The 27,827-nt window shown below is 35.3% G+C and overlaps 1 protein-coding gene across 1 annotated transcript; it reads left to right on the top strand.

The window, feature by feature from the left end:
* The first annotated feature begins 8,834 nt into the window (after positions 1–8,834).
* Positions 8,835–26,754, top strand: LOC131065615 (alpha-mannosidase 2). Its single transcript, XM_058000177.2, has 4 exons — positions 8,835–9,604; positions 11,350–11,499; positions 14,024–14,056; positions 23,493–26,754. Exons 1-4 carry the CDS (start codon positions 9,098–9,100, stop codon positions 26,244–26,246), a joined length of 3,444 nt encoding a protein of 1,147 aa, XP_057856160.2. The 5' UTR covers positions 8,835–9,097; the 3' UTR covers positions 26,247–26,754.
* The last annotated feature ends 1,073 nt before the right edge of the window (positions 26,755–27,827 follow it).

The raw sequence follows: 27,827 nt of genomic DNA on the forward strand, positions 1-27,827 counted from the left end.
CAATTCCTGAATAAGATTATTGAGTTTAAAACAAATTGAGGTCTTATGACCTATAATCCTATGATAGTCGCAAAATTCGTTATCATTCCACCAAGATAACTTAAAGGGGCATGGTTCATAAGGCTTAACTTATAGTAATGCGATAACATGATATTGGATCAACTTCTTAAGGGTTGAATCAATTGGTTCTCCGATGAGAGTGTAACTTTGCCTTGGATTATTAGTCCTAGGACTAGATTATAGATTGGGCTTGAGCAGTTTTACCTGAATTATCATTATTGCTTGGTTGATTATTGCTAAGAGGTGGTGTGTTTTCATTGGTTGGGATTTGAAGATAGACCGTGGGTTGGGCCCTATTGACTATGCTTGCATCAACCACTATGTCATTTGTGACATTCTTATTTCTTGACTAACTTTTTCTTTTCTCATTAGATGTATTATTCATTTGGTTACCTTCTTTAAAGGGTTTTAGGAGACCTTGTGTGATAAGGCATCTTTCACATTTTAGCCCTTTCTTTATTACTTGGTGAAATGCATCTAGACATTGCATTTGCAGTGGGTATTTCATTCGTGGAACCAATTTCTTCGTAAATATATTGATTTTCTCTTTTTCTAGTACGTGACATGGACTATTTCTTGTAAGTGATCGCCAACATTGCAAGAAGGAAGCATAGGACTCCCCATGTTTTTTTTTGGTGGCACATAAATACATTAACATTACAAGATTTTCTATGTTATGCAAGAAATGCACCACAAATGTTTTTGCTATCTCACCCCATATGTGTATTCTAGGTGGTAAGTGATAAAGTCATTCCATAGCTTGCCCTCGTAGATTTATAGGGAAGACGCACATAAGGTATGTGTCATTTTTTGCAATCTTTATGCAAGTAGTAAAAAAATAAAAAATGTGGCCTCAAGGGTCTCCCTTTCCCTTATACTTTTCAAATTTAGGAACATTGAAGTTTGGGAGGAAAGGTAGCATAGACAACATCCTATTAAAAGGGTAAGGACATAAGTCCTCCATGGTATAACTTTTTTAAGCACCCCCAACTTGAAAGTCAGTCATTTGGTATTGTAAGCTTTGCAATTATTGCATGAGTATATTGGTTGGTGTCGGTAGAACTTGGATGTTAAGATTTGGGTCTATGAAAGGGATGGTATTGGTATAGACTAGTGGTTGGTGGAAGGTAGAATTGTGAAAGAGCTGGGAATTGACTAAAGCACTTGGTGGAGTGAAATATGTGTGTTGAGTATTGATATTTTGGTGTGTTCTAGTGAAGGGATTTTGCAAATTTTGGTTGGTTGGTGGATCATTTTGGCTACTAAATGTAGATCTCATAAGGACCAAAGTGGATATTTGGAATGTTCTCAACATCACTTGAGATGAGACATTTCTACTCACTTGAGTATTTGAGGTTTACACACTTTGAGCTAAGTTCTAACTTTGGGTGTTGGCATTAGAAGATACAAGAGCTTGGGTAGAGAAACATTGGTTTGACTGATTGGTGGGTGTTGTAAAGTAGATTGCAGTATAAAGAGGTAGATCTCACGTTCTGCATAACACTTTGGGTGGTGTTAATCAAAGGAAGACTAGTTAACATTAATTTACTATGAAGATGACCCTTGTGAGGATCCAATACTTTGTGAAGTTTGGACTTCGGGTTGTATTACCCTTGAAATGTCGTAATCAGGGGGTAATTTTCCACCATTTTGGGCCAACAATAGTATGTACCTACCCAGGTCATAATTGAGTGTATCTAAGATGTGAGGACTTGGGGATCTGTTGTGCTTGTTCAAGTTCCTCGATAGTTAATCCCTTTTAGATATTTTTCATGGAAAATGAATCATTAGGATTGGAAGTAGTAGCGTGATCCATTAAGGTATCTTGTTTCCAAGGTTGTTTATAAGGGTATGATGTCAAGTCCATAGTATTGTGGGATTGAATTTGAGTCACTAGAGTGATCAATTGTATTTTTTCCTCTTTGTGATCAAGTATAGGTCATGGAGGACTCCTAAGAATTCACTAAGGAAGATACAGATGAAAAAAAAAATTTAATTTTTTTTAGAGTTTTCATGATAATGCAACTAAAGGATGACAATGTTTTTGGCTTTTTTACGCAATACTTTGGATGATAATGGAGCTAAAATGCACCTATGCTTTTGAATTTTCAAGATTTTTGAATGATAATGAAACTAAAATGCACTTTATGTTTTTGGATTTTCAATATTTTTGAATGATAATGGAACTAAAATGCACCTATGTTTTTGCATTTTTGAGATTTTTGGTGATGTTTGGATGATTAAAACCTAACAAAAGATTATGCAATTCAATAGGCTTTACTCCTAGGAAATTTGTGAGCATGAACCTATGGATGTTTACCTAAGAAATTGAAAGAGAAACCTTAACTTGAAGATAATATGATGATTGATTGATGACTTGATAAAAGTTGTGACCCTGTGTTAGACTGATGAGCATAAGAGTTGAACTTGATGATTAATTGATAATGAAGATTTGATGAGGTCTTAGTATCTTGACAACGACTAAGTTTAACTTAAAGATATAGTTTTCTAAATTTCTTGAGAATAGTCGATTCGTATAATGTAGTTTTTCTAAGGATACTAGTGTTTGCAAGATTATTTTGATTTAAGATAACCTTAAAGGAAACTAATGTTGTAAAAATCAAGATGAACCTACTAAGCTTAATGAACTTGTCAATCATAAAGCTGAAGATGTTTTTGGATGTTAATTGAACAATTTGGTGACCTGATTGAATTTTTGGTTTTTGATAGGCAATTGTGTAACTAAACTGATAGGTGCATGAAATATTAATGGCAATTGTGTAAATATAATGTCAAATGCATGAAATATTATGAGAAGTTGCATGACTCTTTTCAACAGATGCGTAAATCAAATAGCAATTGCATGGACCGACTTGCAATTGCGTAACAATGGTTTCCAAATTGTTCTGTGTGAGTTTTTTAATGAAATTAATTTATTAAAACAATTAGAAAATAATGCATATAGCTCGGTTTTTGAGTCAATAACTCTGATTAGCATAATTGTGTACGTTCGTTGGTCAAATTCAGCCCAATTTCCACTGGTCTTATCATATTTGAAGATAATTTGGGCAAATTTTATAACCTAATGACAAGGCTCATTGTGATGAAGTTAGACCCACACTTGTAACACTTTGTCAACCCAAATGCTCAACACTTGAAGGGTTGTTTCACACTTGTAAGTCTTTTCTTGAGTAGGATAGGTAGGGGGCTCCAAGAATGGAAGCATGACCTAATCACCCTCTTCTTGAGCTAATGTGTAACTTATACAAACCAAGAATTTTTGTCTCTACATCATGGGAGGTATATAGCAAGTAACTTGAGGGTGCATCTAATGTCCCCATTTTTTCGCCTTCCTTAGTGTTAGTGTTTTTTAGGGATTGGCCTATCTTTTGGGTCTTCATAGGCTAATATCATAATTTGGAGACCATTTTGGCTTCATCTTTGGGTACAATGGGTGCCATTATTTTGAGTTTTTCTTCTCAATGTGTCATCACCTTTAAGGTTTGCCTTTTGGCAATGCTTTAGGTTCTGTTTAAGCACACTTACTATTTATAGTAAGTCACATGTTGGGGATCAACCTTACTATTTATAGTAAGGCATTAGGATGATTCAACACATATTGGTGATCTTCCATAAGTCAATAGAATAATCAAATTTTAATTAGATTGGGGTTTCAAGATCTCATAGCCAACTTCCATTTTTTAGGAGGTGTTATTTATAGCCATCACTAGTGGGCCATAGGAGTAGCATCCATTACCAACTTTCATTGGTTAGGAGATGATTATGAATAAATATTTAAATATTAAGTTAATATTTAAAGTTAGCTTTAGTGCTTTAACTTTAACTTTAAGTTACTTTATTATAAAATGACTTTATAAAATAAAGTGACTTTATAAAGTCACATAAGTTGTCAATAAAATGACACTCACTTTGGAAAAGTTTAATAAGTCAATAAAAATAATAAATTTAATAATTTGTGTGGCTTTTGAGGAGAACAAACAAGAGTATTTTGGAGAGCTATTATTGAGTTTTTAAACACAAAATTGGAGCTTGAGGAGAGACAAGGGTTTCTGGAGAACTTTCAATCTTTGAGAACAAATTCTCTCATAGATTCGTGTGTCTGCAACTGTGAGAGATCACCCAAGGATATCATACAAGTAGCCTAAATCAGAGGTTGCATTTAAGCTTCCAAATACAGATTTTGGTGGAGGATTCAAGAATTTTCAGAGGTTGCATTTGAGCTTTCAATTACAGGTTTTGGTTCATATATTTTGGAGGAAGCTCTTTTTGGTTTTGGGTATTGTTTCTAACATTTCTATAGTTGGGTGATAGCAATTGATATATAATATGCACCATTATAGTGTTGTTTGAATTTATTTAAAGGGTTGCCAGACAAGATTATAAAGTCATTAAAAATATAATTTATCTATTTTTTACAAGGGTTTACAAGCAAATTATGGATGCCATTAATTGTAGATTTTGGTGAAGTATTTTAGAGGTCTCTTATCAGTTGATTGGAAAGGCATTGGGAAAGACAGATTTATGTTATTTCTTGTGTTCCCAGACCAACCATACTATCCTTAGGGCTAGTTGTGCTAGCCAAGAGGCTAAATGCATAGCTGCAGGGGTTTGTGTGAGAGCTAAGAGTAGATTTCAGAAGGGTTTCAGACCCAAATCAGATTGCATAAATTTATTCCAGTTGACCATCCCAACTTTAACCTTTAGTCTTTGCATCTCTAGCTGGTGTGTGGATTTTGGAGTCAATTGTAGCCACAATGTAGGTTTGCATTGGATCAACTTCGTCATGAATTATGACTATTGTCTGCAGCTGATCAAGATTATTTCTAGCTTTTGTACTGACTCCAATATTATCTATCAAGCATGGTATGTTTAATAATTAAAATATGGCACTTGGCAGTCAAGGGTTTGGAATTGTTAAAAGGGTGTTTGATTATAGTTTCAAATTTCCTTTCATTAATTATTTCCAAGTCCTTGTATTTTCAATTCAAAACCAAAAGACAAAAGAACAAAAAGAAAAAGAAAAAGGAAAAACAAAAGAACATATTAAAAATATCCCAAATTCTGGAAATTAAATAAAAAAGAATAGGGAGATATTTCAGTGCAATGCTACACCCTTGCACCAAAATCATTTCAATGTTTGGTCAATCAAACAGGGTAGGCCTCTAAAAACAATATGTGTTTAGTCGCTATTCGAGAGACTTGTGTGTTTTTACTTGTTGGTAATCCATTGAAAGCTTTGGTCAACCTTGTGTAGCTCTAAGTCCACCCCCAAATTGATCACCCATGACATACACCCCCAAGTTAGGATTTGGTTTTCACCTTTACCACTTATCTAGTAGGTCAAAGGAAAAGCTTATTTTTGGTCATTCCCCTTGGAGTGATCACTTTTCCAAAGGCAAGTCATCTAAACATAAGAAGATACTATGATTTCTCTTGCACTGAAGCTCCTCATAGGCAAGGGGAGAGGATACCTTCACAACACTTTGGGATCTAATCTAAAACAAAGCATGCTTTAGCACAAAACCCAACAAGCAAGATTAATTCCCTTTAAGAAACAAAGTATTTTCTATGCTACCAGACACATGAAAATATGAAAGCAAAGAAAATGAAAGAAAACTCCAAGACACTGCAACAAACTTGTTGGAAGTTCCAAAGATGGATTCTTGGTCCACAATCACCACAAGTTAAAAATCAAATATTAGTACCAAAAACCCTATCCTAGAGAAATTAGAAATCTAGAAAAAAATAATAATAAATTGACAAAAATCAACATAGAAATAGAAAATAGAGAAATTATACTTGCTGAATTTGAACAAGCAATTGCATAAATTTGACTGTCAATTATGTGAGAATAAATAGTCAAATGCGTGATTCCTTCTTCAATTGTACAACTCCAGGTATGCAATTGTGTAAATCAAATATCAATTGCGTAAATCCAATATCAATTGCGTAATTCCAAAACATGTAGCTGCAAATTTTTCATATTTTCATGAAATCACAAATCAAACCATTGTTAGTTCACATCGAGATCACCATTTGTAAGCACTTCAAATTTGAGGGAAAAAATAATGTAATATATAAACTAGGCAACCATTAAACCCAATTCTGTCACAAGATTCTCTATTGCAAATCAATAAAGGAATGCATAAAGAAATCAACAAGTAATTGACATAAATCAAACCAAACCAGACTCTATTGCCAATTCTATGCATCTAGCCTCCATTGTCCTTTCCCTTCTTGTTTTTGATATTTTGATGATGGATCTTATAGTTGCATAAATAATTGCAAAGTATAAGCATAAGAATTAGAAGATTTTGGTTATTGATAATAAAGATTGAGGTTGGTTTTATAGATTTTGTAAATTTGATTCGACGATTGCGATTGATTTGAGAACATAGACGATCAATGGCTGAGATTTGTTGTGACAAAGTGGTTGGAGACAATTACTCATCGTAATTGACTTCGATTGATTTGAAAATTGAATTGATTGAGAGTTGAAAGGATTGATTGAATTGTTAATTGATTGATTAATCAGAAAAAAGGTGATTGATGGCTCATTGAGAGTCGGTGGAAGTTAGGAATTTCAACATGTGCTATAGAAAATTGAGATAAAATGCAATTTGGATGAAATTTGGGTTTTCAAAAACATGAATTTGAGATCCAAATGAAGTTGATTTGAATTTGGAGGGAAATGTGATTCATTCAAAATGATTAATAAACGAGATTAAATAAATTTAGGAAATTCATTTAATTATGAGGAAATCATTGGCTAATTAAATAATTTAAAGAAATTATTCAATTATGAGAATATAATATAATTGAATTTAATTAAACAATAAAGATTGTTTAATTAAGGTAAATAATCAAGATTGATTAAATAATATGGTTATTTAATTAACATAATGAGGGAAATGATCAATTGATTATGAATTAGAGAAAAAAATGAGTTATGAATTTGAAATATTGATTTGGAAGAACAAAGTTTTATTTAAAGAAATTATTCAATTATGAGAATTTAATAGAATTGATTTTAATTAAACAATAAAGATAGTTTAATTAAGGTGAATAATCAAGTTTGATTAAATAATAAGGTTATTTAATTATGTGAGATTTTGCCAAGATCAAAGGCACAATGAAAAGCATAAAAGAGAGACAAAAGAATGACAAGAACAAATTGTATTCTCATCAATATGCAAATGATCAACTGGATTAACCAATTCAATGAATATGGGCCTGCTTATATAGGCAAGGCCATATGGATATACGAGCACACAATCATGACATGTGGCTCAATGAGAAACAAGGGTAGGTAGGAGAAATAATATAATATTCCACAAGAGGTGGATGACCCACCGAATGTGGAGTGTAAAAGCAAGATAAGACCACAAAAGGTGGAATTTCTCCTACACGCTATATCCCTATGTGCACACTTCCCTAAGTGTCTCATATCCAAACTACGAAGAGATGCATTATCCTAAGTTAACTTAAGTAAAGTGTAATAATATCCATGATGAATATTTATTTACACCAACAAATTAACATTATGAGGAAAATGATTAATTGATTATGAATTAGAGAAAAAAATGAGTTATGAATTTGAAATATTGATTTGGAAGAACAAAGTTAGATTAATTAAATAATTAAAATTATTTAATTAATAAAGAGGAATAATTAGTAAACTTGGCATATGCAAGTGCGAGACAATTTTAGGTGTATACACATATAATTGAAATACATGTTATAATAAATGTAGAAATATATTAACCGAGCAAAAAAAAATGTAGAAATATATTAAATTAAATGTATGCATACTTAGCTTTAGTTCTAATAAGGATATTATACATGTCGAAAGTCCATTCACTAGGATGTCAAATTTATAGAACTTACTACGTGAATGTCATTACTCTATAACGTTGATACAATATTATCTAATTCACTTCCACATGTACAGAGCTAATCTTTGCATATTGTAGAGCTAAATTGATGGACAAAACTAAACCAATGATTATGAAAATGATTTGGTTGATTTTTGTTGATTTAAACTTTTTTGCCTTTGTGCGAGTACTTTGACTACGATAAGGAATGCTTGGTATTTATGAACACATTTTGGAAATGTCTTGAATTGTGATGGTGATATTCAACTAGTCATATTTCTAGACGAACCAATTACTTGTTGACGAATCAAAGTCGAGAACAACAAACAAGTGTCTATATGCTCTTAAAATGATGATTCAATGAATACATACTTCTTTCTACCCCATTGCAAATAGAGTTTAGATGTGCTCAATAACTTCTCTTAATCTTAATTGATTCTTTTGAAATATAATAGATACATCATCTTAGCATGTAATTTGGAATATATTGTGTTATAGTTAACTCATAATAGCTAGCTAGCAAGGAAGGAAAGCATAAATTCAATTTAAAAGAATAAATTAAAAGTTCAAACTTTGAACCCATGATAACAAAAAATGATCTCAATCAATTCTACTCGAAATATCAAAACCAAAATAATAATAATATATGAAAATGATATAGATCTTGCATATAAATAATGATAACAATAAAATAAAATAAAATAATTTGCCAAATCCATATATCCAAAATATTAAATTAAATGACACCATCTAGATCTTCATAGACACTAACCAAAAAAACATCACTTCTATGAATAGTCAACCAACCCACACACCGAGTCACTTGAGGATATAAAATTTTCTGTCGTCATGACGACTCACGACAGATTTTTTTCCTTGCATACCAGCAGACGTGAAAAGGACGCCCACAAAACGCCCCCGAGATCACGATATGTATTGAAAAGTCATCGTACAGCCGATGAATTACTCGTCAGTAGACGGGAATTCGACAGGCCAACAGCAGACGCAGATTATTTGGATTTATTTATTCATAAAAGTCTTGTGCATCACACGCTATGGAGAGCAGGTCTTCGTCAACAGACAGAAGCCCGAGAAATAAAACCCTAAATATCTGTGCAACAATGAAGAATTAAACAAATCGAATGGCGTACTCCTCAGGATCGAGGCGGGGAACACCCCTGAAGGGCAAGTCCAAGAGGCGGCGAGGTCTCTTCAGTAAAAATCTGAGCCTAACGTTGCTCTGCATAGCAGCAATTTTTACTGTGGGAATACTTCTCCACGACAGTATTGCAAACCCTCTGTCTTCATCCAAATCCCCGAATCCAGTTCGACCGGGCAAGAAATCAGCGGGGACAAGCAGATCCCTATCAGTAATTTCAGGCGCGGAATTCAATTCATCAGCCGAAGCGAGAGTAGACATAACGACCAAGAATCTCTACGACAAAATAGAGTTCTTGGACATCGATGGAGGGCCGTGGAAACAGGGTTGGAAAGTTCGCTATGCGGGAAATGAATGGGATTCTGAAAAGCTTAAGATTTTCGTGGTGCCGCATTCGCACAATGATCCTGGCTGGCTGCTCACCGTCGAGGAGTATTACCTTTCCAAGACACGCCATATTTTGGAGACCATTGTTCACGCGCTTATTAAGGTGCTTTTCGTTGCTTAGGGTTTTTGTGACGGTATCTGTACCGCCTCTGGGACTTAAATATTGTAATTTCCTGTGTACACAAGACAACATCAGAGGACGACGCTTTTTTTAAACTTTTCCGATTGTTAAAATTTCCCTTATGGATTGTCCTCAGGCTTGTTTGTCTCGATGGGTTATCTTTTTCATCAAATTCACTAGCTAGTTGCGCTGGGCCTCTTGCAATGGACTATGCCACATCTAGAAGTGGATGCTCTAGTTTTTAGCTGATTCAACATTCAATGTGTACATTTTATTATGTAACATGTCTCCTCGGGATTTGAATCCTCTAGGCAGATTTGGAGTTGCTTCTGATCTCTGCAGGTGGGGTATGCCACATTCAAAAGTGGAAACTGAACTTTTAGCTGACTCAACATTTGTACATTTAATAGTGCAACTCATCCTCTAGATTTGAATCCTCTTCCATCAAGTTCACACCTGAGTTGCACTGGGACTCTCTGGTTGGGGTATGCCAGATACAGAATTGGATGCTGTAGTTTTTCCCAATTCATCATTCGACATTTATATATATAAGCATCTAACTTGTCTCCTCTGGATTTAAACATATCTAACTCGTCTCCTCTGGATTTAAACCATTTCTTCCATCAAATTCCTGTAGGAGTTGCACCTGGCCTGTCCAGTAGGTGTATGCCACATCCAGAAGTGGATGCTGTAGTGTAACTGATTCAACATTCACATTTGTATATTTAAGCATGTAACATTTCTCCTCTAGATTTGAATAATTTCTTCCATCAAATTCCCTCGAGTTGAGGTTTGCTACATCTGGAGTGTAAACCGTGGTTTTACCCCTTTCAGCATTCAACAATACGTTGAAGTATGCAGCATAAAATGGAATTGGGACCTGTACCTGGCTTAGTCAGAGGATTATCTTTTCTATTAAATTCATCTAGGATTTGCACCTGGTCTTGTCAAGTGGTAATGCCAATGCTACCTGGATATGGTGGTTTTATCTGATTCAACAATTTACATTTCCACATTTAAGCATGTAACATCTTCGTTGATTATAAACTAGTTTTTTAATAAGAAAGCCCTGACGATATAACACTTGAGCTGTTCCTATTCGATTTGTGCAGTGTTTCTGTTATTATTTTTCTGAATATTCATAGGATATTTTACAAAAGAAGCGATTTTCTTGTAAGGAGGTTTCAGGTGAAGTTGTTGACAGATATTTGGAAAGAAGAGGGACTTTTCTGTTTTGAGTTTATTAATCTGTTTCTTTTATTGCTAGGTCTTTTCTGTTCACATAGATAAGAGCTTTGAGTTAACTTACTTATTTTGTGATATTGCGTACAACATAGATGATAAAACTTAAGATCTCAAGCAATAAAAGCGATCTGCTTTTTATCTTTGAAATTAATTATACTATTTCAATTTTCGTAACCTTAAGTGCAAAAATGCTTAGCAGAATTGGAACAGTCTTTACTAATGAGTAACGTGTATAATTAGGAGCCCAGCCTACAGCATTCATGTGCTTTTATGATGAACCGAGACATTTATTCCCCAGTGCAAATACAGTTTAAGATTTTGTTTATATACTTTTGGGAGTTGACATATTTATTGCTAGTTAGTTTAATGCTTCATAGAGGCAGGCTGTCTTCCTTTGCCACATATCATTGAATAAGTTGTCAGGCTTATTTTGTTCCTCTGGTTTGGGTCAGCTGGTCTTATTTGGATTGGATGCCCTGCAGGATCCCCGCAGGAAGTTCATTTGGGAGGAGATGTCATACTTGGAAAGATGGTGGAGAGATGCTTCTGATTTGGATAGAAAGAACTTTATAAAGCTTGTTCAGAATGGCCAATTGGAGATTGTAGGAGGTGGCTGGGTGATGAATGATGAGGTACAATGAAATATAATAAGTCAGGACTTAATGTAACTGACGTTTCATATGAATAAGTACTTAGGAATAAGGCTTGGTATGCCTGGGACATTCACAAACTCATATTGTTAATGGTTTCCTGGATATTCAATTTGTCATATGGTAGTGCTTTAATTATTTGTTTCCGTTTTCCCTGTCTTGTTATATGGTTAATTTAATTGTTGTTTAAGTTTTTGCTGAAATCTTTCAAATCTATGAAAGTTTAGAAATCCCTAGCCTCAAAAAAAAGTAGAACAAGATGTTTGTAAAGGAAAGTTTACAATCTCTATTCTTTACAAAAAGCAGGACAAGATTTTTGTAAAGATTATTACTACGATTACCTTTCCATTTTTTTAAGTGTTGTCTAAGGTTTTTTTTGTACGTTTTACACGTTTAGTAATTTGGCTTTATTATTTAATACCATCATTAGCCTCATCTAGAAAACTGCCTTAGTATTCGTTCTAGAGTAAAAATGTGACCCTTTTGTTGTTGTTAAAATATGACAAATAATAAAAGCAACTATATGATTGATTTCAAATTACTAATGCTTTGTACTATTGTAATTGATTTGAACGTCGAGGATTTTTTGGCTAGGGCCAGAGTGGTAGAATTCAAGTGAAAATTTGGTTAAGATCAGATTGTTGCCAAAGCCATTTCTTAGGCTTTGCCAAACTTGGGGTCACCTTTGATGACAACCATTGAATTTCAATGTCCCTTTCAGTGCATGACGATCATTCAAATCATAGTTCCTAAACTTGGCGAGTAGTCAGTACTTGCCAAAATTTTGCAGTTCTGAGTTTTTTTAAGGAATGCTAATTTTTTGTGCCGAGTTTTTGACAGTAATTGGCATGTTTTTCAGCAACTGATGGGTTAATTTGTGCCATGCCTGAAATGTATCAAAAAGCCAAAAAAACACCTAAAAAATGTGGATTTTTGTCTACAGAAGCTCTATTTGGCCATATTGAACACAGAGAGCAGCATTAAAGCATTCTAGACCAAATTGGAAGGATCTTTTAGGGGATTAAAGAACAAATTTCTGAAATTTTGGGTTTGCACCACTTTTTGGAATCTTGAATTTTAGCTTTATAAGCATTGTGTTTTTCCTGTTAAAAGATTATGAAAATTGTGCATGCCATGAAGGTCTATGCGGTTTTGAAGGTCTTCATTTGGGCTTGGTAGTGGCGGCTTTGCCCCTCAGCCTTGCTAGGGGCACTACCCCTTGACCCCATTGGGAGTGTTGCCCTTGTAGCCCCATCAAACTCATTTGATACATTTTGTAGCTATATTTTGCATAAAACTTATGTTTTTTTTTTTAAATTGTGTTTTTAAAGTCGCCAAGTTTTTTCCAAGTCAAAAGTTTTGGTATACTGAGTTTGAGTTTGCAAACTATAATTTGTATATAAGATTGTTGGCAAGAGAAGTTATCCTGCAAATGAATTGACATGAACAAGTGTTAGTATCCAAGTTGAGCAAACTTCTTGAGTACTCCTGTCAGTTAATGCCTTAGCCTTTTGTTGTCATTAATCAAATCTTTAGTTTGTGATCTTGAATACCGTGCAAGATATTCATTTCAGCATTTTTTCCATGCTTTGAGTAATGTTATTAATTTTTTCATGCCGTCTAGTGGCCACATACCAGTTTTATTTGGCCACGATTACATTTTTTTGTAGAGAAAAAAATATTTCAGTTAATGAGAAAAGCTAATACGTGTACATATGGTAGAAGACCCAGCAAAGGGTGTTTTCATGAATGAGTGTGGCTTAGAGACAAAAGATTTCCATGTTGTGAACCATGAAATCTAGCATATGAAGTTTAATTTGGACAAATTCATCAGAAAAATGTAATAATTGTGACTTCAGCATGGATGGCACTGTATGTTATACTATCGTATCTGAAAGCTACCAAATGTTTGGAACCATAATGCAAGATATCTTGTGCACATAAAGAGTATTTAAAATCTTATATGTTCCAACTTGTCATGTTATTTTTCAAGTTGCTACATTACATTTGAGATATTGATATTGATAGATGGTAGCTTACATATGACGTTTGCCTTTGCTTGCCATGTTTACATTTATGCCATGGAAGATTTACTCACAGCATTTGAAGCTTTGTCTTTGCCTTCCATTTCTAGAGTTGGTGACTTTGAATTTGATCTTTAGCTGTGGTTTTTGCATTATATCTTTGTGGTTCTTGAATTTCTAATGCTAGTATTGTGCACCGTACTTCTCCAACTGTGATTATATAGCTCAACTTATGTATTTTCCACATCCTTGCTAGTGACTAAACAAAGGGGATTAAACTATAATAAAACTATATGTGATTTACATGGTTTGGAAGTATACATAGATCTGTTAAAGCCACACAAGTTTTTATGTAAGTATGTTTAAAAACCTAGTTATTACATTTTTAGTCATGTTTATGATGGTAATTTAATTTTACAAAGGTTTGTAGATGCCTCAGCTCATATTTTCTCAATTTCTAATCTTCCTTTTGTTCTTCGCAGGCCAATTCTCATTACTTTGCAATCATTGAACAGGTATGTTCTCTCTTCTCTGTTTTTTTTGTTTTTCTGTTATTATATTGGTATAGATGGTGCTTGTATGGGATTCAGATAAATGTAGAGAGATTGTAATCATATTTTTCAGATCAAGATGTTGTTTGTAATTAGGGCTGGCGGATTCCAATTGCCTTGGGCAACATTGGAATCCACCTCCATCATATAGGGCCAGGCCCAATACCTCTTGGCTCACACTAAAAGGCTTCCACGCTGCATCCAAACCCAACTCGCCTCCATGATAGGGCCGACCCTATCCAATTCACTTAAAAAGGAATTAAAATAATTAAAATGTTTATTTGCAAAGAAGGCCGACATGATTGAGAAGTAATATGACTCCTATAAATATAGCATATACTTCTCATTATCATTCATTCAGTTTTAAGCAGATGAAAAATATATTCTGAGGAAGCGAAATTCATATTAAGGCAGTTGGCAACAGCGAACTTCATTAGTTGGCAGCAGATCACTAATAGGAGACAGCGAACTTCATTAAAGGGCAGCAGATCATTAATTGGAGACAGCGAACTTCATCAAAGGCAGCAGACCATCTCCAAAAGATAGAGAACCCCATTGAAGGACTGTGAACTACTTGAAAGGTGCTGCTACCCTTGTAACACACAGAAAATCTGATGAGGAGGACTGCAAATCATAATCTTCATTAGCAAATCATAATCTTCATTAGCAAACTAATTGTGAAGACTTCTATCTCATCTTCCTTGTGACTGCAACCTCTATACTCCAGATAAGTGTGTAATGTTTAGTTGAATTCAAAATCATAATCAGATCTGAGGATCTTTTGGCTGGGTTTTTCCTCCTAGGAGGTTTTCCCAGGGTAACTGTGCTTTGTCCTTTTTGCATTTCATTTCCTTTACTATGCTTAAATCTGGAAAACAATAAATTAATTAACCTAGTTTAAACTAATTCTGATTTTTTGAGTTTTATTCAATCTGAAAGTACTAAAATTAACACAAGAATGATATCAATATATTTTGCAGCAAGGAGGAGCATAATATCTATATTAACAAATCTTGCTACTTTTTTGTGAGACTGTATCCTGTGGTGTTAACTCAAGGTCAAGCTTTGTAGCTTATAGGAATTATAATAGAAATAAAACTCACTATACTTTCTGTGAGCAATTAGATCTTTCATTGTTTTGGGTTGAAAAATTCACGCTATAGGATTTGCTTCGGTTGGCATTTTATATCTGAAGGACACGAGCTACTCTTTGATTCAGAGATAAAGAGTGAAACATGTTATATTGATTTGCAGGTATGGTCACTACTAATTAGTGCTTCAATCAGCTTTTTGAACGAGTCTTGTTTGAGAACAACATGAATAGGACATGTAGACTTGTTAAAGTAGATTAAATTATATGAAAATCAAAGCTACCAATATGAATAAACAAAGACATGTAATATGAATGCACAAAAGTTGGAAGTAGAATTGTTAAAGTAGATTAAATTATATGAAAATCAAAGCTACCAATATGAATAAACAAAAGTTGGAAGTTTAGTGCTTGACTAGGGTGTGAACTTCTAATTCTTCACTACCAAACCGCTTGTAGTGGTACAAAAGAATGTTGGAATCACAAAACATGCCAAGAAACAATTAATATGAATATGAATGCAATATGAATGCACAAAAGTTGGAAGTTTAGTGCTTGACTAGGGTGTGAACTTCTAATTCTTCACTACCAAACCGCTTGTAGTGGTACAAAAGAACGTTGGAATCACAAAACATGCCAAGAAACAATTAACGAAGACTATAGAGAATAATGATTCTATTTCGTTGGTAGTGCTTAGGACAATGCTTGCAGGAGGACTAGTTCTAAAGTCAATGTCCCAACCTCAACAGTGGAAATTCTACTTGTAGAACTAAGAGTTGTCACTTTAAGACACAATTTTTGTCAAACTGTTCATGTCTAACATGTAACACGCATTAATTTGATGGGGACATCATGTGGTCAAAAGTTAACAATAATCAACATTCAATTAGACTGATAAAGACAAATTAAGACAGTGGCATAGGCAGCTATATATAAACTAGCTGATAGCTGAAACAGCTGTAAAGTGTTAGTTTTTCTGTAGCTGTTGCTTGGCAACTATTCTCTTTCAGCAGGGCACACTCTCCACATACAGCACAGCAATCAGTTTTTGGTTTTTGTTCAGCTTGTTCTATCTATAGTTGGGCACAGTTCTCATCTTTTATAAAAGGTATTCTGTTTGCCTTTTTTATTTAGATCGGATTATAAATTCTGAGAGAAGCTGCTGTTCTTTTTAAGAACAAGGTTCTTTCCTTGCTTTTCTGCGTTAGTTTTTTTCTTCTATCCTAGGTGCTCAACTGAGATGGGGATTTTCATTGTAAAATCTAGAGTTCCTTTGTGCTATAAAAGAGACCCAGGGTACACTGCTGAAATATGTGTGTGTGTGTGTGTGAGAGAGAGAGAGAGAGAGCATATGAGTGTTGAACCAGTGCAGTGTAATTCTTTCTAAAATTAATGAGAAGATAGATGCGGTTCTGAGAGTTCAGGTTTGTGAGTGTTTGTTTTCTGTAGTACTCTAGTGATTGGAGTGTTCATCTGCACCTGTGATAGGCTGCTGATCTGTTTGATTTTAGCATGTTGTAGAAGCTGTAGGTATGACTAGTGTTAGTCTCAGAGGGTGTGATCATTTAGAGGGTGCTTCCAACTTTACACTTTGGAAGTACAAATTGCAGTACTATTAGAGGAGGTTGATCTTCAGATTTTTGTGGAGATGAAGGTTTCACTTTCTAGTAACCTTGTTCATTTGGCTGAACGTAACAAAAGTTGGCCATGGTTATCATCTTAGATTCAATGAAGGATCATTTGAAGACAATGAAGGAGATGTATGATGCCTTGATCACTTTGTAGTATGGTGAGCATTTTTGTGAGATTTTGCAAAAGACCAAGTTTAGAGCCACATGTATGAGTGATATAGACACGGTGGAAAATTACATTATGAAGATCATTGACTTTCGAGATTAACTTGTTGCCATTGAGATAAAAGTGAACAATGATGAGTTGGTTCTCATAGCTTTAAATGGGTCTCTCCATCTTTGGTCCTATTTGTTTAGGGTGTTTGTACTTGTGAGAATCTTTGGGATGACTTCATCTAGGAGGAGCCCAGAAGAACCCAGATTGAAACCTACTTCAGCTAGAGTGGAAGAGAGCTAGAACCTTATTCTCCTTGGGAAAATGAGGAAACGAGGTAAAAGAGTAGGATGCTGTAATGTTTAGAAGAGGAAGGAGGATTTGAGTTCTTTTCACCAAGGGAAGAAAGACTTTTGAGCAATATCAATTGTTTCAAATACCACAAGAATGCCCACTATGCTTCGTGTCATGAGAAGAAGGGGAAGGGCAAGCAACAACAACATCAAAAGTAGTTTAAAATGAGCTTTTGTTTAGGCTTGAGATGACTTTTTCCTTGGTGTCGTGTCTTTCCTCTAACAATGTTTCAAGCATAGAAGCATAAATTGGGAAGAACTTCTGAAATAACAAATTTCTCATTTTTTTCCCTTTAAAAAGTGCAATTTTTCATAAATGCTGTTTACTGCTGATTTTGGCAGTTTTTCCCCAATTTTTTGTTGATTTATTTTGAGTTAATCGCGATTTTTTCATTTTCTTCCTCCAGTTTTATTTCAGCTTCATATCAAAGGTTTGCTGCAACTGTGTTTTTTTCAAGATTGCTGCTAATGAGTGAACAGGTATTTTCTTCGTCTCCATCACTCACAATGGTCATCAGTCCCACCATGATGCAACAATTTATTAGTGGTCATTAGCTCCACTAATAAATTTAGATACACTTAAGCTTTATCAATGCTTGGTAGTTCTTTGTTAAGAGTGTATGAAAATGTTTATCTTTCAAGATTCAACAACTGTGATAAATGTTTTTGATTCTATATTTCACCTACCGGATGTATGAACAGTAAGTTTATCAGATTTTTCTATTTTTGAGAACCCAATTCTAATTCAAGTATAGGGAGTATAGAAAAACTCAACATTCAACTTCTTAATGTAACCAACCTTGAATTTGGCAAATTCAAGACTTGAAAAAGCAATGTTTCTAGATAAACGATATGTTCCCATAAACATGTTGAATCTGTAAGAATACCGATTTTTTTTTCATATTATCAAGGCAAATTAATCAATAGCAAAAAATTAAAAAAATTCCCAAATTGATCAGTGAAGAAAACTTTAAAGAGATTGACAAAAAATATAAAATCTCAAATAATTGCACTTAAGAAATTTTTTCAAAATCTAATGATTTATACTTCATCAACAAGTCAAATCAAATAAAGTTTTGCAACATGTAAAACATCTATTAAACCACACTTATGGACTGAATGGCGGCAAATTTTAGAAGAAACAAATCTCATGAAAGGTGCACTGCAATACAAATATCGACATTGCCTTCAAAGAAATACTCAATGTGGAAAAAATTCTTATAATAGACCTCGGAACGAGGAGGAATGCGCCCATCAAAATTGAGGTACAGAACTGAGAATTGCAATTGTAATAGCAAAAAGCTAGCTCCCCTGGCTTAGCACCGAGGCATGCATGTGGCAATCTGTTTAGTTAAAGGCAGCAATCCACACATACAAACAGTATGGAAGGTGAAGGGTTTAGTAGACACCCCCGGATATAGTTTTTTGCAAGGTTCTGATTTTTTTTGTGGTTTTTTGGTTTTTTTGAAATTGCTGAACTTACAATGAAAGACCGTGAACAATACTTAAACAACTACTGCATACTGCTGGAAACACTCAACTATGGCAATAAATTTATAATACTAAACTGATTATTAACATTGATCTATAATTCAAAATTCTACGAACAACATAATGGCCGTATCAGGGAATTTCATTGCTGAGGTTATAAAGAGTTTACAATTTGATTCTTGCTGACCTGACAAGCTGTTTGCTGCTGGTAAATACTGATCTGGGTGTTGTCACCTAGAAATCCCTCTGTTTGGGGACTGTCTCCTTAACCTCCCACATCCAAGCTGGGTGCTGTATGGCTGAGCTAATGTACTGAAATTGATGAATGATGCTTTGTTGAACCCCGATCTGCAATTATTTAAATGGTAGCTGCCCCTTCTCAATTCGGATCTGATCAATTTAGTCACAAATTGGGACAAATATGAAGATTCTGCCTGTAGAACTTTGCCTGTGGAAACCCTTGGGTGATCTCACACACCTGTAGGCCTCTAATTTCCTGAGAGTTTTCGTTCTCGGAGGAGAAATCTGCTGAAAAACCCTTCAAAGAGCTCTCAACAATATTGCTGGTTCAAAAAATGACTTATGGATGCCCAATTTTCCTCCAAAACTTCTTTTTATTCATTTTCATTTTTCCCTCCAAGTACAATTTCGAATTAGGGTTTTTTATTCACCCCTTTTAATAATAAAATAATGTTTTATTTTATTTAATCCCCTCCTAGGAATCGAACTTCATTAGGGGGTCATTATTCATTATAAACTTGGACCCTTATCAAGTCATAAACTTAATTTTTAAGTGCCTAGGTATTTGGCCCAATTTTTAATTGCCTAGGTACTTGGGCCAAATATTATAATAACTTATTATATCATAGTGATTTAAATGATTACTTTTAGTATTTTATTATTCCCAACCTAGGAAGGAAATAATTAAATTATTTCCCAAAAATTCATAGCTCATTCATTTGGACCCCGATCTGAATTTTGTCTGATGCCCCCTGTCCACTGATGCTGTCTGACCACTGCGAGCTAACTGGCAGTTCCCTCCTAAAATTTAGGAACTCTCCTGAAAATTAGGAATTGTGCCAGAAGTGTCCAGGATGATCCCGGAGGTCTTCTGGTGTGTCCTTGCTAACTCCCAGTTCATCCCTAAAAAATAGGGATTCCTCCTAAAAACTAGGAGACTACCCAAGAGTGGTCAAACTGGCTCTCTAAGTCCTGATATGTCGTCACAAGTCTCTGAAAGGGTCCTCTGCACAATCTGCTGGCCTACGGGAACCAACTGATAGGCCAACCTCTGTTGACTGACCTGCCTAAGGAGGGGACATTACAAAGGGTGTGGCCAATTCATGAACAATTAAGTATGACTGAGCTCCATACATATTTTAAGTGTTGTGGGGTGCTGTTGTAGCATCTGTGTTGTTGACAATGGTTGTTGGTGGTGTACGAGTCTTGGTGTGATGAGTGATATAGTGACAAAAGGCACAGGTGGCAGTGCGATTGAGTTGGTGGTTTAGGGCATGCTGAGTTGTTGACATGTGGTGAAGCATTTGGCAGCACTAGAGGGTTGACTGCATGTTGGTTTTGGTGGTGATGCTCATACTAGTGGTGGCACAGTATTGTGTTGGGCAGCAGGTGGGAATTGGTGGTGTTTGGTTGGCACCAGTTACATGTGGAGCCTGGTGGTGAGCTAGAATAGAGAAACTTGGAGCTTGGTAGTTTGGCTGGCTGTTCAGGGGAGAAAGCTGTCAAAGGGAGTCTCATTGATCCATGCGGACAACTATCAAGCGGCAACACTCTGCACCAGGTGTTTGCAGCTATACAAAATAAAAATGGGCTGTGGTGTTGCGGCTCAACCTTGAAAATCTATTATAAAAAACACACAGAACAAACTTTACTGAATTAGACTGTTTGGAATTGAATGAATCCCATCAATTTTTGGGAAAGAATTTTTTTTTGCAAGCTTTACCGAAGTGGATGGGCCAAATTGAATCGTGAATCCCATCAAATCTATGAGCAGGGTTCTTTTGAAAAGGCACTGATACTTCAAAAATCTGACTTCAACTTTAGACTCCAAGCTCAAATCTAGAGCATCTTGTGAATGATTTGAGTGAGAGAAAAGGCTCAACCTTCTCGATGGCTTTAGACACAGGTAAGGTCTGTTGTAATCTAAGAGGCATGTGGATGATTTAATTTGGATAAGGCCTTAAAGAACAAAGACAAACAATTCTTCTAGAATATGAACTGATAGAATATAATTGATGTATATATAAGATAACATAGTCTGCTTTAATAACGTGTGAACATATGGAGAGATGGCGGCCAGTGCATGTTGAACTGTTGACGTGTGGTGGAGAGTTGATTATATATGCATTTGTGTGGTGGTGTTGGTAGTGGCAATGACACTGTAGAGTGGCGGTCAGTAGGGCCAGTTGACAGGGAGCTGTGGTAGCAGTGGGAGGCAGATGTGAGAGCTGGCATATGGTGCATTGGAAAAGAGTTGAGCACATGGTAGTTTGACTGGTGTTATAGGGTAGCGTGTTTTTTTTGGTGGAAGGTTGTTGATTTGTGACAGTAACTATCAAGTGGCAATGTATTCTTTGGTGCCTATACAAGGAAAAGGGGTTGTAGGTTATAAGGTTCATGATCCCTTACCAAACAAAAATTATTTAAAAAAATATATTTAAAAGCTTTTTTCTCTTGAACATTTCTTACGATTTTTTTTTCCTTTTTCAAAGAAGTTGGAACATTTACTGGACCAAATTGATTTGTCAATCCCTTCAAACTTGGAGGAAATGGAGAATGATTTTTTTGCAAGATGGAAGGCTACTTCCTTAAATTTGACGACTGTGGATGCATTAGTATGGGTCAAATCCGTCTGAAAATACATATTCATCCAAAAATTTGAAGTAAATTTTGGGACTCCAAGTTCAAATCTGTTGTGTCTAGACTGATATAAGTGACATAGAAGGTAACACATATTTCTTGACAGCTGTTAAAGCAATGTTAGTTCTGATCTTCTCTAAGAAGCTTCGACAGATAAATAGACCTGAAAAAGGCCTAGCTTTAAAGAACAAAGAAAATTGATTCCTCTACAAGCTGAACAAATGTAGTATACTGTATGATTGAATGTAGCAAAGGAAGATCTACAGTTCTCTGATATCATGTAAACATATGGAGAGTTGGGGGTCCACAATCAGGGACTTTCCTCAGGTTCACATGTATATCATGAGTAACAAGCTATTTCATTTTGGCATTTTTACAATAACTAAAGGATATAGCCAGTTTTACAAAATCTGTATGCTTCTCTCACAGAAGAATTTAAAACTCTTGTGCCTCAGTAAAGAAGTGCAATTGATTGCTTGGGTAATAAAGAAAAAGTTAAAAAAAGAGAACTTCAGAGACATAAGAATTTATCTCACTAAAGCAATAAAACATTGACAGAGATCAAGATAAGGCCCTTTCCTAGGTTTTTCCAGTTATTTATGCTAACACTGTAAACACATGGTGGGTTGAATATAATAGAGAAGATTATAATCTTCAACTATCCTATATTTGGACAAAATTAGTGCATCTAGTAAATATAATAAAGTGCATAAACTAAATATACAAACTTATCATATCTACCTTCACATTCCCAATCACATTTACATTTATGTTCAAATATTGAAAGCTTGAAAATTTAAGTGATGAAAGATTGTGCACAGATATATAATGGTAGCAAACTTTTTTGAATAATGTAGATATATAGCCAACTTTATAAATGCACATTATGCCTTCATAATGAAGTGCAAGAGATTATCAAACAATTAAAGTTGAACTAAAAGTGAGAAGACTTATATATATAAGAAGAAAACTTAAGCAGTGAGAAGGCTTGTATATATAAGAAGAAAACTTAAGCAATAAAGCTTTAACTAGGATCAAAGTAACTCCTTTTTGAATTTTTTCCAGCTGTATATGCTAGCACACAGTGAATTGCAAGATAATTTTTTTCCTAAATCTTCAACTCTTCTACATTCAGGATAAAATATTATCGCATAGAATCCTGTGATAATGAAATAAATGTGAATCTTATTATTATTGCATATTATTATTGCACAATTTTGTGCGATATTATCCTCAAGTATAGAAGAGTTAAAAGACTAAATTTTTTTGTATATCATTCAATTCATGGTATCCTTTCTCCTTGTTTGACCTTACTTTTTTGTGTAACTGGGTGTGTTTTTATTTGCAATTCAAACAAGCTAAATGTTTTACATCTGTGTTGAGAAGTGTTTTGTGCTTGAGATTACAAATTTCTAGTTGTTCCATAGATTTTTTTTGCTTGGCAAGGAACATGGTGTTTTTTATTTAGGAATAAATGCATGTTTTCAAGTCTAGCTTGTAGTTAGCTATTCTTGCAGCTTCTATTTATTTCTTTGTTGTGGAGAAGTCTTTTTGTATGGGAAAATAACATCTATGATGTCTGAAAGGTCATTTTCATTATAGGTTAACTGATAGATGTAAGTTAGAAATGCAAATTAGATGCTGGCATTTTAAAATTTTTTGGGACGGATGCATTTTATGGATTCAAATTCAAGACAGTTTGTCAAACAATGTGCGTTAATTCTTGGCATGTTGAAGAAAAGTTTTCTTAAATAAACTTTTCTCAATATCTCACACATTTTTCGATTTTATTATTGACCAGATGATTGAGGGTAATATGTGGTTGAAAGATACTGTTGGTGTGATTCCAAAAAATGCCTGGGCTATAGATCCTTTTGGTCACTCACCAACGATGGCATATCTGCTTCGTCGCATGGGTTTTAATAACATGCTAATTCAAAGAACACATTATGAGGTAAAGAAAGAGCTAGCATTGCACAAAAATTTGGAGTTCATGTGGCGCCAGAGTTGGGACACGGATGAAAATACAGATATCTTTTGCCATATGATGCCCTTCTATTCTTATGATATACCACATACATGTGGACCAGAGCCTGCTATTTGCTGCCAGTTTGACTTTGGTAGAATGCCTGGTTTTGGTTATGGATACTGCCCATGGGGACAACATCCAATTGAGACTAATCATGCAAATGTTGAAGAAAGGGCCTTGAAGCTCTTGGATCAATACAAGAAGAAGTCTACCCTGTATAAAACAAATACCCTTCTGGTACCTTTGGGAGATGATTTCCGTTACACAAGCTTGGAGGAAGCAGAAGCACAGTTTAGAAATTATCAGCTACTGTTTGATTATATAAATTCTCACAAAAAGCTCAAGGCAGAAGCAAAGTTTGGGACACTTGAAGATTATTTCCAGACTCTTCGGTTGGAGGCAAAGAGGGATTTTGCAGAGGAAGCAGATGCATCTGTAGTCCCAGGTTTCCCTACTTTGTCTGGTGATTTCTTCACTTATGCTGACAGGAATAAGGATTACTGGAGTGGGTACTATGTTTCGCGACCTTTTTACAAAGCAGTGGATCGTGTGCTTGAGGAGACGCTCCGTGCTGCAGAAATCCTTTTTGCTTTTGTTCTAAGTTCCTGTCAGAAGTTGCAATGTGCACAGTTCCCCCTGTCATTTGCTGAAAAGTTGATAGCTGCACGGCGGAACTTAGCTCTTTTCCAGCATCATGATGGGGTCACAGGTACTGCTAAAAGCCATGTAGTGCAAGATTATGGAACACGTATGCATACTTCAGTACAGGATCTGCAGAGTATAATGGCCAAGTGTGTTCAAGCTCTTCTTGAGGATGAGTTTGACAAAGGTGAATACAAAGATAGTCAGTTGTCTCAATTTGAACATGAGCAAGTTCGATCAGTGTATGATATGCAACCCATGCACAGAGAAATTGATATTCCGTATCAGAAAGTTCAATCTGTTGTTTTCTTTAATCCACTAGAGGAAATTGTGGACCAGGTTGTCATGGTTGTTGTTAGCCGGCCAGATGTTTGTGTGATAGATTCAAATTTGTCTCCCTTGGAAAGCCAAGTTGCTCCTGAGTGGGGATATGAAAAAGGTAAATATGCTACGGGCAGGCACCGGTTATATTGGCAAGCTTCTATTCCAGGTATGGGTTTGCAGACCTACTATGTAGCTCATGGGTTGACTGAATGCAAGAAAGCCAATTTGACACGCCTTAAGGTTTTTGATGGAATGCAATCTTTCACCTGCCCTGCCCCATACGAATGTTCAAAATTGGAAGGTGATGATGCTGAGATTGCAAACAAACACCAGACACTTCTGTTTGACGTCAAGCATGGCTTGCTAAAAACTGTTAAACAGCTTAAGGATGGTAGGCAAATTGATTTAGAAGAAGAGATTGGAGTCTATTCAAGCTGGGGAAGTGGTGCTTATCTGTTTAAGCCAAATGGGGAAGCACAACCTGTCGTGCAGCCGGGTGGAATATTTGTGCTATTGGAGGGCCCTCTTTTGCAGGAGGCTTTCTCATATCCCAAGACAATATGGGATCAAACACCAATCTCACGTAGTACCCGCATTTATAATGGGAAAAACACAGTACAAGAGTTTTTGATTGAAATAGAATATCATGTGGAGCTTGTTGACTATGTATATAATGATAAGGAGTTAATAGCTCGCTTCAAAACAAATATCAATAATGAAAGGATTTTCTTCTCAGATTTGAATGGGTTCCAAATGATACGGAGAGAAACATATGATAAAATCCCACTACAGGGGAATTATTACCCAATGCCATCTCTAGCATTTTTGCAGGATTCCAGTGGTTCTCGTTTTTCAATACATTCTCGACAGTCATTGGGGATAGCAGGGCTTAAGAATGGTTGGTTAGAAGTTATGCTTGACAGGCGTTTGACACGTGATGATGATCGTGGTATGGGGCAAGGTGTGATGGATAACCGACCTGTGAATGTGGTCTTCCATCTTCTTGTTGAGACCAATGTGTCTTCCCTGACATCTCTATCTAGCTCATCACCTAGAATGCCATCTCTTCTCTCTCACCGTGTTGGTGCTCAGCTGAACTACCCGGTACATGCATTTTTGGGAAAACCACAGGATATCTCTATTTTGGCAACACCATCTAAAGCATTTTCACCTTTGGCTGTTAGTTTCCCATGTGATCTCCATGTTGTCAGCTTAAAAGTGCCTCGCCCAGGAAGCTTTCTCCAATCTACTTCTGGAGAACCAAGGTTCTTTCTTATCTTGCAGAGGAGAGGATGGGATGCAGCTTACTGCAAAAAGGGACGCCTACAGTGCAGAAGATTGGCTGATGTCCCCATGGACATTTTCTCCATGTTCAAAGATATATCTACTTATAATGCAAAAGCATCTTCACTTAATAATCTACATGATGACCCAGAGGAGTCTGACTACAATGGAAAATCTCACAGGAAGGAACTGATAAGCATAGAGCAGAAGGGCTTAATAAGCTTGGCCCCCATGGAACTTAAAGCATTCAAGCTGGAACTAAGAGCATACAAGTGATTTATGATTTCTGGATTTCCTCATAAGAAACTGCCACTTGCGTTTACCAGAGCGGGCATTTGACTCTAGAACTGCCTTTTATGTACTATAGTTTGATTTTCTGTTTTTCTGATTCATCCCAAGATAGTCCTCACTTCATTTGGGAAAACTTGATATGCGGCGTATTCTGGTGGTGCAAGATGAGTAAAGCTACATCTAGTTTGGGTAGCTTTTAGTTCAAAATGTTCAATTGAGTTGAGGATGGATGTAATAGAGGTAGCTGGCAGGAGATTAGGGCTTTTGTAGTTAATATTATTTATTTCTTTATTTCCTTCTAAAGTCTTTTCAACAAATAAATGAATATTGTGCTTTCAAAGAAAACCGTGTTGCAGGTGATGTTTTGATTACTTGGTTTATATTACCATTCTTAAGTTTGCAAATGATTTACAGGGGACATAATTGTTGCAATTCTGAATGGAGTTGCTATTAAATTTTGGCGAAAATGGAGTCAGAAGTTACCTTCCAATTTCATATTGTCTTGATGTATTCAAATGATAAGGAATGTTGCTAAGGCTAGTTCATTCTGAATGTTTCCTCTTTCTGCAATTTGAATATTGAAGAGTTTGGATGACAATTTTAGTAGAAGGTACAACTCTTTTAACTCTTATATCTGGTGGTTGGATGGTTCTTATAATGCTGTTAATAACTTAATACAGGAGGTATATATATTATACCGTTTTAATTCAAGGTTCTATTTTACATGCTTGTGTCCCCTTTGATAGGGAATTAGCAACAGTTAAGATGTTCAATTGTTAATAGTTGAAATGTGTTACTTTCACCAATGACATTATAGGGAAGTTTTTAATCGATGGTTGAAACATATAGCCAATCTAAGGCAGTATTGGAGTGTTAGAAGTAGTTGAATGATGAGCATTCAACCTCCTTAAATGATCATGTCTTAATACCACTAGTTTCCTCTTTAATGTCTTAATGACAATCATGAATCTCAACCATATTTTTGCAACTTGGAAGAGTACTAAGTGTTAAATTTATTTAAAATTTTGTGTGATCAAGAAGATAGGAGAGATGGAGATATAACCTGAAAGTTGTATTTGATCTGCTGCAGTGAATTGAAGGATGCAACACACTCATTGTTTTCGGTATGTCCATCCTCCTCAATGTATGGATGTTATATAAGTGGATGAGGGGTTACGTAGGGAAGAGATATGTCTTCCCACGTGGGAAGACACATCTCTTCCCTACGTACCACTCACCACAACACGTTAACAAGCATTAGAATCATTTACTTGCTCAATTGGGAGGAACGCGATTTGTTAAGAATCGCTTAATCACAACCCGATAACATGTAACGGTGTAAATGGTGGTAAATGCAATAATTTAATTTTGATTTATTCATTATTTGTTAACGTATATACTAATAGTTAATCTATTATTATATATGTTAACATGTAATCAAATTAATGCATCGGAATCATGAAATAGCACGACCAATGTTACAAGAATTTAACACTCCCTCTTAACTAGGGAGGACACATTTCATGTTAGAGAAAACATCACAATTCATCCATTGATTGTGAAGAG

The sequence above is a fragment of the Cryptomeria japonica genome, chromosome 7, assembly GCF_030272615.1.
Source record: "Cryptomeria japonica chromosome 7, Sugi_1.0, whole genome shotgun sequence".
In the NCBI taxonomy this organism is placed as follows: domain Eukaryota; kingdom Viridiplantae; phylum Streptophyta; class Pinopsida; order Cupressales; family Cupressaceae; genus Cryptomeria; species Cryptomeria japonica.